We start from the raw sequence: 12095 nt of genomic DNA on the forward strand, positions 1-12095 counted from the left end.
CTAGCCCAGAATGGGAGGTGTTGAGTTATAGGGAAATTGGCAATTTCCTGTCAGATAGGGCCTGGAGTGCATAGCAAGTGAACCTGAAGGTCCAAGGTGAGCATTGCCGCATTCTGGGGTGACCCTAAGTGAGAGGAGACCGAAGAAAAGAGATATTGAGATCCTTAGCAGAAGTGACTAGGATACAGAATGATCTAAGGCCTAGAGGTGGCAGCCCACAAGGTAACGGGCCTGGACAGGACTGAGTATGAGAGAGGTATAGGTTGTCCAGGGCAGTAGTTTCAGAGCATCAAGTGGCTGGAAGCTAAGTCCAGCCATACTGGTATCCGAAGGGGAAAGAAGATGCAGAACCGTGTAACGAGTAAGGCAATGTGCACACGTTGCGGATTTTGCTGCGGATCCGCCGCTGCGTGTCCGCATCAGTTTTCTATGCGTTTACAGTACCATGTAAATCTATGGAAAACAAAATCTACAGTGCACATGCTGCGGAAAAAAACGCGCGGAAACGCTGCGTTGTTTATTCCGCAGCATGTCAATTCTATGTGCGGATTCCGCAGCGGTTTACACCTGTTCCATAATAGGAATCCGCAGGTGTAAAACCGCAGGTGGAATCCGCACAAAAGCCGCAGGAAATCCGCGGTAAATCTACAATAATTCCGCAGGTAATCCGCAGTGCTTTTTACCTGCAGATTTATCAAAACAGCTGCGGAAAAATCCGCAGACCTAAAAAATACGTGTGCACATACCCTAAAGGACTCTTGTTAAGCAGGACTTTAACCCCTTAATGACAGCCAATACGTCTTTTAACTGACCTGAGATATAATAGAATAGTCTCCCCATACAGGTGACAATCCAGCAGCTGTCGGATTTCCACTATAGCTGACAACTTACTGCATCGGCCACGATCAGTGTTTGCACCGTCCAAATCTGTTTAACCCATTAGATGCTGCTGTCAATAGTTACTACATCATTATAAATGGTTAACAGAGTGTGGGGGCTTCCTTTTTATCCCATTTGGTGCCCTCAGATCATGATTTTGTGGTCCTGATGTTTGCCATGGCAATTCACGACCAAATAGCGGCCTTAGAGTCTGTCGGCTGTAGTAATCTGTTCAGAAGTTAGCGGCATTTAGGTGGTAAAAATACACATTTTCATTTCTGTCATGCCACTTTGCATTTATTCCTGTAATGCACCTGAAGGGTTAATAAACTACCTGACAGCAGTTTTCAATATGTCTAGGGGTGCTGTTTTTAAAATGGTATCATGTTTGGGGGTTTCCTAATATATGAGACCCCTAAAGGCACTTCAAACATGGATAAGTCCCTAAAAAATTTTTTTTTGTAAATTTCCTTGAAAAAATGGAAAAATTGGTGCTACATTTTTAAACCTCCTAAAATGCTAACAAAATAAAATAACATTTTACAAATGGTGCTGATGTAAAGCCGACCCGTGGGAAATGTTATTTATTAATGGATTGCTGTGGTATGACTATCTGGATTAAAGGGATAATCATTAAAATTTTGAAAATTGCTACTTTTTTAACATTTTTCTCAAATGTTTGATATTTTTTATAAATAAACACAAAACATATTGACCTAAATTTACCATTATCATAAAGTATGATGTGTCACGAAAAAACAGTCTCAAAATCACTGGGATTTGTTGAAGCATTGCAGAGTTATTACCACATAAAGTGACACTGGTCAGATTTTAAAAATTTGGCTCCGTCACTAAGGGGTTAAAGTTAAAGCTAGATTGTGGTGAAGTAGTAAGAAACAGTGGAAACAGAGGACCTGGAGAAAGAGTAAAGGAAGGAAACTGTGGAAAATGCTTAGTGGTAAAGGAAACGTTCATAAGACTGTGTATCCGCTATCTTATGTATACAACGGCATGTAAAGGTTTGGGAACCTCAGGTCCAAATTACTGTTATTGTGAACAGTTAAGCAAGTTGAAGATGAAATGATCTCTAAAAGAGCCAAAGTTAAAGAGGACACATTTCCTTTGTATTTTAGGCAAAAAAAATTATATTTTCATCTTTTACATTTTAATAATTGCAAAAAGGAAAATGAGCTGATGCAAAAGTTTGGGCACCCTTGGAGATATGTGTGCTTAGATAACTTTGACCAAGTTTTCAGACCTTAATTAGCCTGTTAGGGTTATAACTTGTTTACTATCATTGTTAGGAAAGGCAAAGTGATGCAAATTTTCCAGCTTTATAAAAACCCAGCCTTCTCTAACCTTGTGCCAAAAAACAGCAGCCATAAGTTCTTCTAAGCAGCTGCTTATCACTCTGAAAATGAAAATGAGGGGACTACAAGGCAGGAGAAGGCTAGAAGAAGATAGCAAAGCGTTTTGAAGTTGCCCTTTCCTCAGTTCGAAATATAATTAAGGGATGGCAGTTAAAGTTAAAGGGAATCTGTCACCCCTTTTTTTCCGATATGAGATAAAATATCGTTCAATTTAACGTGAGCTCTGCATTACCGCAGTACCTTTCATATCAACTGATTTCCCACCTTTGCTGAGAAAGTACCTTTGTAATCTCTTCTCTCCGTTGTCCTATGTAATTTACCCCGGTCTGATGGGCAAGGCCTATTTGCCATCTCTCCCCACCTCCTGCCTTGCTCTACGCATTTATTTTTCTTCTTTACTGCTTTGGCGTTGTTTTCCTGCGCCTGCGCATTGAAATGTCCTCTCGCGCGTGCACAGTATGTTTTGTCCAACAGTGGGCAAAGCATAAAACTCATTATTGCTCATGATGGTAATTTATGTTGTCACTTAGCCTATATGGAAAAGTGCTCTTTTATTTGTGGTCAGAATAAATCATTTTGTGTCCAATTTAACTATTTCTGTGTCATAAAATGCAGGGCTTCTTTATACCTCCACAATAAAGATACACTGATACTTACACAGCAAAAACACCCCGACTTGTCTTTCATAAGCTTAGTATTTTTTTTTTTTATCTTAGACAGACTTTCCTATCTATTATTGTGTATTTATCTGCTTCCGAAAAGACAGACACTAAAGATGCAAAAAAAAAGGCAAATAACATCCAAGCTTATCACAAGTGCTCGTTTTCCAGTTCTACAGCTAGAAATTGTTTTAATATTTTCCCGGTGTAACCTGTAGGAATCGTATGTTTTAATAGCAGCTATTTTATTTTCCCTTTTGTGGTTTCTATCTCAATCGGGCTGTAAAAATTAGGAAAAATTATTCCAAACCGTAGAATCAAATATTCAAACCATGACCTAAAATCACACACGTTTGACCGACAGAAGCTGTAAAAATAAACACCAATTTGTGTGCATCGGCAGCAAAATATAAAACAGCTTCTGTATAATTTAGACATTTTTGAAGACTCTGAATAAATAATTTAAAAAATTTGAAAAAGCCCCCGAAAGCTTTAAAACCCAAATTACATGAACCTGGGAGTCCTTCATTTAATTAGTATTCATTGTAAGCAGTTAATCACCACAGAAAAGCTCCCAGAGACAAAACAACTTGTTTAGCTTGTCAGCATCTGGGAGTCGGAGGTGTTGAAACATGACTGCTTGTATCTAGGCCTGAATCATATAGATGAGGGGAAGAAGCGCCGTGTCTTTCTGGCGTGCCAACAGCTCCCCTTACTGTGCACTGCAGCAATTGTCTGTTTGCTGCTTGCTGGTACAGCTGAGCAAGTTTGATTCTTTCCAGCTCACACCTTGCCATTGTGGCAAGCGAGACTCCCAGTGGAAGCTTCACAACATTAATGTTTGCACATATATTTAATTATAGACATCTGGAGGCCAAAGAATCCACCAAGTGTAGTTTCATTGACATGGAACATTTGCAGCGAGCTCCTTCCAGCGTCTTGTTATTACAGGTGCTCGTATAATTTGGCCTGAATCAAATCAGTTACGTGATAACATGTATCTGGCTAAGGTACACCACCACAGACCCTGAGTAAGGCGACTTGGAATGGTGGGTACACCTGGGGTGACTTCTTCACAAAACTGGTATTAGGATGCATAAGCTTCTTGGCCCATATATTCTCTTGAGGTGAGCCACTTACCTTATGGCAGTTTTAAGATGTTTTTCTATTATAGTACTTACAATACATTTTTGTTTCTCAATCTTTGACGGATGTCCAGCTTTTTATGTATGTGTAGCTGCTCTGTTGTGATGTATCTTTTTGCTGGCACTCAAGATGACTTAGGCTACTTTCACACTAGCGTCGTGCACTGCACGTCGCAATGCGCCGTTGCGGCGCACCGACGCAAACTGTGAAAGCGCCGCACAACGGTGGCAGCGGATGCAGTTTTACAACGCATCCGCTGCCCCATTGTGATGTGCGGGGAGGCGGGGGCGGAGTTCCGGCCGCGCATGCGCGGTCGGAAAAGACGGTCACGAAGCACAAAAAAACTTTACATGTAACTTTTTTTGTGGCAACGGTCCGACGCAACACGACGCAACCGTCGCACGACTGTTGCGACGTGTGGCAATGTGTCGCACTGCGTCGCTAATGCAAGTCTATGGAGAAAAAACGCATCCTGCAAGCACTCTTGCAGGATGCGTTTTTTCTACAAAACGACGCATAGCGACGTGCAGTGCACGACGCTAGTGTGAAAGTAGCCTTACTATTCACCTGTGCTCACCTTCCTTATCGGTAGTTACTGCATGTATCATCTATGGTATCACCAATGCAAATCTTCATATTAACAAAATTATTAATACACAATCTGTAACTGAGCCCCGTCTGTACATTGGTATGACTGTTGCTCTTCGACTATGGGTTTGATCTGACAAGGTCACAGTTTGCATGACATTTGTATATTCCTTTCATGTTTGCATGAGTCACCCCTGGACATTTCTAGTTTAGTCTCACAGACCAAAACATGCCATGCTAAGAATAGTTCCTGTATTTTCATTTTATACTATTGTGTGGTATTTTGATGCTAGCATAATAGACAGGAATGTTTTTTGTGTGATATGTCGCTGCTACATAATGTAAAGTAAGAGAAGCTTTCAATAATTGCTGGAATAACTGGTATAAAAGGCAACCTACACAAGAAAGGGATCCTCCAGTAGCAACATGAATTAAATAATTGAACTTTATTGATAAACCAAAAACTTGTATAAAAACATTAAAATGCACAGATGCCAGATATACCATACAGGAAAAAGAAAAAAACCGTGAGCAGAAATGTCTCCAGAGTGAGGTCTATGTGGTCCGTACCATGTGCTGCTACCCATAGATAGGATGTCTAATATGTGGGCTGACAAAAATGTTCTGCGTATACATATATTTACCCCAAGCGATCAGTGTAAGTGTAGCGGCCTTTTTTTCTCTGAAGTAACTAGTATTAGTAAAGTTTCTTTTCCTCTATTCGTGGTGTATGTTTGATGTCTCCTCCTTTCCTTATTGTATTTTTCTCAATGACAAGACCACGTGAGCATTTTTTACACACATTACCACTTGCACAGACCCAACAAAAAAGACTCCAGGTTTCCTGTATGGTTGCTCCATGTTCCCTCCTATTTTTCCTATGATGTTTCATGTTTTGCTGTTGTCTCTACAGATGGAGCACCCCTAACGCTAGATGCAATATGGGACAGGGTCCATGACAGCTATAAACCTCGGCTTCTACATGGACCATGGGAAACTATCACTCAGCAGGTAGGACTGACAGGTTTTCTCTCTGTGTGGTGCATTGTAAGGGGGTAAATAGGCTCTCTACCAAGGGTTAATAAGTGACTGTCAACATTTTCTCAGTTGCTCTCTAGCATCAAACTGAAGAGTGGTGCTGCTCTGGAGCAATTGTCAGACTTGTAAATGTCACACAGGAAATATCTGCAAAAGGTCAAATATTATAGGCTTGTGCCATAGGGAGGTATATTAATGCCTTATCTTACCAATTTATCAAGTTCTTGCACACCTTTTTGCACATAAACTGTATACTCCATTGACCTTTGAAATGTAGTAATGTTCTAACTTAAAACGTTATCAACGAACAACATTGCACAGCGTATTCAGCAGCTACTACTTATTTTCTATATATCCAATGCATGTTTTTAATACTATATATATATATATATATATATATATATGTGTGTACAGGGTGGGCCATTTATACGGATACACCTAAATAAAATGGGAATGGTTGGTGATATCAACTTCCTGTTTATTGCACATTAGTATATGGGAGGGGGAAACCTTTCAGGATGGGTGGTGACGATGGCGGCCATTTTGAAGTCTGCCATCTTGGATCCAACTTTATTTTTCACAATGGGAAAAGGGTCATGTGACACATCAAACTTATTTAGAATTTCACAAGAAAAACAATGGTTTGCTTGGTTTTAACATAACTTTATTCTTTCAGGAGTTATTTACAAGTTTGTGACCACTTATAAAATGTGTTCAAAGTGCTGCCCATTGTGTTGGATTGTCAATGCAACCCTCTTCTCCCACTCTTGACACACTGATAGCAACACTGTAGAAGAAATGCTAGCACAGGCTTCCAGTATCCGTTTTTCCAGATGCTGCACATCTCATGAGTGCTGCTGAGGGGAAAAAATAAAAAAAAAATAAAAAAATCTCATAAAATCTACAGCTTAGCGAGTGTGACCTGAGCGTAAGTGTGAACGGCGGTAAGTGTGACTTGTGATTCAGTGACTTTGGATTAAGGGAGTTTCAAAGAGAGGAATTACTGAATTGCTATCTGTATTTTATTGATACTTTGCATTTATTTTTTATTTAACGTTTCTGTCTGGTGCAATCCCCATTAGGAAATGTGCTCCACTATTGTTAGTGCCATCCAGTGTACATCTTGCCACATGTATGCAATCCTTGAGCAGCCGGTCGAGGGTGCATACTGCTGTGTGTGATGTGAGAACGTTGTGCATTTGGAAGCCCAGATTCTGAATCTAAATGTGCAGCTGGCAACACTGTGATCCATTGACAATAGGGAAAGGAGTCTTCTGCTCACTGAGCAGATGCTCAATGGGATAGATGAGGGGGGATGGTAGGATGGAGCTGCAGGACAGTGAAGCAGCAAGCTGGGTGACAGTTAGAAGGCCGGGTAGAGGGAAGAGTGCCAGGGAGGCTAGTCCTGATCTGGCACACCCCAATAAGTTTGCTAAGTTGGCAGATGAGGGGGGTGCCAGTACAGGGGTAGCACTGCTGCAGCCAGGCATGTCCTCTGAAAGCCGGAGGAGTGACTGCTACAGTAAGGAGGGAAATAGGAGAGCAGGGCAGGCCAGACAGGTGCTGGTAGTGGGGGACTCAATTATTAGGGGAACAGATAGGGCAATCTGTCACAAAGACAGGGATCGTCGAACGATGTGCTGCCTACCTGGCGCTCGAGTCTGACACATCGCTGATCGGGTGGACAGATTACTGGGAGGGGCTGATGAGGACCCAGCGGTCATGGTGCACATTGGCACAAATGACAAAGATAGAGGTAGGTGGAAGGTCCTTAAAGATGATTTCAGGGAATTAGGCTGCAAGCTGAAAGCAAGGACCTCCAACGTGGTATTTTCCGAAATACTGCCTGTACCACATGCCCACCAGAGAAGTAACGGGAGATTAGGGAGGTTAATAAGTGGCTCAAGAATTGGTGTAGGAAGGAGGGGTTTGGGTTCCTGCAGAACTGGGCCGACTTCTCAGTTGGCTACAGGCTCTACGCTAGGGACGGGCTGCACCTCAATGGGGAAGGTGCAGCTGTGCTGGGGGAGAAAATGGCTAGAAGGTTGGAGGAGTGTTTAAACTAGGGATTGGGGGGGGAGGGAATTCATTTTATAGGAGGGGAAGATAGTGCAGATAGAGACCTGGGCACAAATAAGGAAGTTGGGGGTGGCGGTGGCATGGGGGGTGGGGTTAGAACAGTTAGTAATTTAAGAAAGAATAGAGATACAGAGAGATACATAAAATGTATGTATACTAATGCCAGAAGCCTCGCCAACAAAATGGACGAATTAGAATTAATGTTGGAGCATAATTATGACATGGTGGGGATATCTGAGATATGGCTGGACGAGAGCCATGACTGGGCTGTTAACTTGCAGGGCTATAGTCTGTTCAGAAATGACCGTACAGATAAGCGAGGGGGTGGGGTGTGTCTGTATGTAAAATCATCCGTAAAACCCATCCTGGCTGATAATATAGGTGAATCTAATGAAAATGTAGAGTCCCTGTGGGTGGAGATAAGGGGAGGGGGAAAAAATAATAAATTACTGATAGGGGTTTGTTATAATGGAAGCAACAGAGAATATCCTCGTAAAGCGAATAGATGAAGCTGCGACTCAAGGAGAAGTCATTATTACGGGGGAATTCAACTACCCTGAAATAGATTGGGGAACAGAAACCTGCAGTTCCAGTAAAGGTAATCGGTTTTTGACAACTATGAGACACAATTACCTTTCACAACTGGTTCAGGCCCCAACAAGAAGGGGGGCACTGCTAGACCTAATATTAACCAACAGGCCAGACCACATAGCAAATATAAGGGTTGGGGGTCACTTGGGGAATAGTGATCACAAAATAATAAGTTTTCATGTAACCTTTAATAAGATGTGTAGTAGAGGGGTTACAAGGACACTAAACTTCAGGAAGGCAAATTTCCAACAGATGAGAGAGGATCTTGGTGCAATTAAATGGGACGATATCCTGAGACATAAAAATACACAAAGAAAATGGGAGACGTTTATTAGCATCCTGGATAGGACCTGTGCACAGTATATACCGCATGGGAATAAACATACTAGAAATAGGAGGAAACCAGTATGGCTAAATAGAGCTGTAAGGGGCGCAATAAGTTATAAAAATAAAGCATTTAGAGAATTAAAGGAAGTACCGTATTTTTTGGACTATAAGACGCACCGGACCATAAGACGCACCTAAGTTTTAGAGGTTGAAAGTAGGAAAAAAAATGTTTTTAAGCAAATAACGGGGTAAAATATTTAATAACATAAATAACATAATATTTCACCAATGGAAATGTAAACATAACTCAGCAGCAACATTAACAACCATTACTGGTTTAAGTACAGAAACTCTTCAGTCATCAGGGAACCCCAAGAACTCCTCCTCATCACTACTGTCCATATCTAGGAAGCTCGGTTCCTCAGAATCACTAGTATCACTGTCTTCACTCTGTTCATAGAGGATGTCATCTTCAGAGCTATCTAAGGCATTGCTGATGCCACATTTTTTGAAGGACTTCACAATGGTTTTATCCTTAACGGACTGCCATGAGGTTTTCATCCACTCACAAACTTGGGTGATTGTGGGCCTCTTCATTCGTCCAGTTGGTGTCAGATCATGGTTTCCAGCAGCCATCCATTTATTCCACTCGATATGACAATATGATCAGTGATGACAAAAATTCCCCATTAAGTGTCACCTGCTTAACCCAGCAGGAAGTACGACAGCGTCTAAAAATCACTAAAATTTACAAATCTCCAGGCCCGGATGGGATACACCCCCGAGTACTGCAGGAATTAAGTACAGTCATTGATAGACCATTATTTTTAATCTTTAAAGAGTCCATAATAACAGGGTCTGTAACACAGGACTGGCGTATAGCAAGTGTGGTGCCAATATTCAAAATGGGGACAAAAAACTGAACTCCTGGAGGGTATTCTAAGGGATGCTATACTGGAGTATCTGAAGAGGAATAACCTCATGACCCAATATCAGCATGGGTTTACTAGGGACCGTTCCTGTCAGACAAATCTGATCAATTTCTATGAAGAGGTAAGTTTCGGACTGGACCAAGGGAACGCAGTGGACGTAGTGTATATGGACTTTTCAAAAGCTTTTGATACGGTGCCACACAAAAGGTTGATACATAAAATGAGAATAATGGGGATAGGGGAAAATATGTGTAAGTGGGTTAAGAGCTGGCTCAGGGATAGGAAACAAAGGGTGGTTATTAATGGAGCACACTCGGACTGGGTCGCGGTTAGCAGTGGGGTACCACAGGGGTCAGTATTGGGCCCTCTTCTTTTTAACATATTTATTGATGACCTTGTAGGGGGCATACAGAGCAGAATTTCAATATTTGCAGATAAAACTAAACTCTGCAGAGTAATTTAATACAGAGGAGGACAATTTTTTATTACAAGATGATTTATGTAAACTAGAAGCTTGGGCTGATAAATGGCAAATGAGCTTTAATGGGGATAAATGTAAGGTCATGCACTTGGGTAGAGCAAATAAGATGTATAATTATGTGCATATAGGGCAAAACCGTCAATGAAAAAGACCTGGGTGTTTGGGTGGACGACAAACTCACATTTAGTGGCCAGTTTCAGGCAGCTGCTACAAAGGCAAATAAAATAATGGGATGCATTAAAAAAGGCATAGATGCTCATGAGGAGAACATAATTTTACCTCTATACAATTCACTAGTTCGACCACTCTTAGAATACTGTGTACAGTTCTGGTCTCCGGTGTATAAGAAAGACATAGCTGAACTAGAGCGGGTGCAGAGAAGAACGACCAAGGTTATTAGACGACTGGGGGGTCTGCAATACCAAGATAGGTTATTACACTTGGGGCTATTTAGTTTGGAAAAACGAAGGCTAAGGGGTGATCTTATTTTAATGTATTAATATATGAGGGGACAGTCCAAAAACCTTTCTAATGATCTTTTTAATCATAGACCTGAGACAGGGACAAGGGGGCATCCTCTACGTCTGGAGAAAAGAAGGTTTAAGCATAATAACAGACGCGGATGTCATGTCGGACGCTGTTCAGACCAGGTCGTTCGACAGACAGCTGTAATTCCGCTTTTGACCACTATGCGCTCATTGGCGTCGGCTAGATTTTATCTAGCTGGTCCGGGGTTAATTTACCTGGTGCTCGGATTGGAAGCTGGGCCATGCCCACTGCCTTTAAATAGTTCTTCTGAACATTGGGCGTCGCCGATTATAGCTTCTGTCTTGTGCGTTGTTATCTCGGTCTGGAGTGGTGAGCTAGTAGTTGGAGTATCGTTGCTGGTGGTGTATTTCCCTTTGTCTTAATTGCTCCTTCCTATATTTGTATTTGTTTTGCCCTTTGCATTTTTAGTGTATTCCTGAGTGACTGCGCCGTGGTGCTTATTTTTCCGTTATCCTTGTCTGTGCTAACTGTGGGTATTGGAGTGTGGTCTTCACTGGGTGGTGGGAGGTAGTTTCAGCCTAGGGTTGAAACAGGAGATAAGGCGAGGGTGGAGGCCCAGACATGCACACCATCAGTGTAAACTCTGGGAGAGGGACAGTCAGGGTTTCCCTAGTCTGAGGGAAATCGCAGGGGCCCGGGTTATTAGCTCTTTCCTGCCTAGGTCTCCCGTGACAGCGGATTCTGTACTGTAAGAGCAGTGAGACTATGGAACTCTGTGCCGTATGATGTTGTAATGAGTGATTCATTACTTAAATTTAAGAGGGGACTGGATGCCTTTCTTGAAAAGTATAATGTTACAGGGTATATATACTAGATTCCTTGTTAGGGTGTTGATCCAGGGAACTAGTCTGATTGCCGTATGTGGAGTCGGGAAGGAATTTTTTTCCCCAATGTGGAGCTTACTCTTTGCCACATGGGTTTTTTTTGCCTTCCTTTGGATCAACATGTTAGGGCATGTTAGGTTAGGCTATGGGTTGAACTAGGTGGACTTAAAGTCCACTGTTGCTATGTTACGATAAGGATTAATGAGAACTAATATATATTTTTTGGCAGGAGGTACACGGAAAAGATAGAAAAGACTTTTTAGACATTGGAAGATTCCACCTACAATAGTTGTCTCACCAGAGTGCGGCCACCCAGACGTTCAGATGATCAGCAACCCTTTCAAAGAGTGGTTTTGCTGGGGAAAACCACAAACGTCTGGGCAAATACAATATCACATGATTGGTAGGTGAAGAGCTATCCACAAATACAGGGGAAGTTCCAACCTGCCATCACTGTGATTGCTTGTACAGTTACTTTGTCTTCCTTGCTGACTTTAATAGACTCTATAAGTATATACCTTCATGTACTGTATATACTCATGTATAAGCTGTGGCACCTAATTTTGCCTCAAAATACTGGGAAAGCTTATTGATTCGAGTATAAGCCGGGTATGCATTGTCCCCTAATACCC

At 41.8% G+C, this 12095-nt stretch overlaps 1 protein-coding gene across 3 annotated transcripts in view; it reads left to right on the forward strand.

The window, feature by feature from the left end:
* The window catches only part of ATG10 (autophagy related 10), a 267809-nt gene that overhangs the window by 181110 nt on the left and 74604 nt on the right, over window positions 1–12095 (forward strand). For all 3 annotated transcript variants that reach the window (XM_077288565.1, XM_077288573.1, XM_077288557.1), the window contains one exon: window positions 5556–5653. In XM_077288565.1, coding sequence (XP_077144680.1) covers window positions 5556–5653 — 98 coding nt within the window. The remainder of the gene's footprint in view (window positions 1–5555; window positions 5654–12095) is intronic.

This window comes from Ranitomeya variabilis, chromosome 1, assembly GCF_051348905.1.
Source record: "Ranitomeya variabilis isolate aRanVar5 chromosome 1, aRanVar5.hap1, whole genome shotgun sequence".
NCBI classification, from domain to species: domain Eukaryota; kingdom Metazoa; phylum Chordata; class Amphibia; order Anura; family Dendrobatidae; genus Ranitomeya; species Ranitomeya variabilis.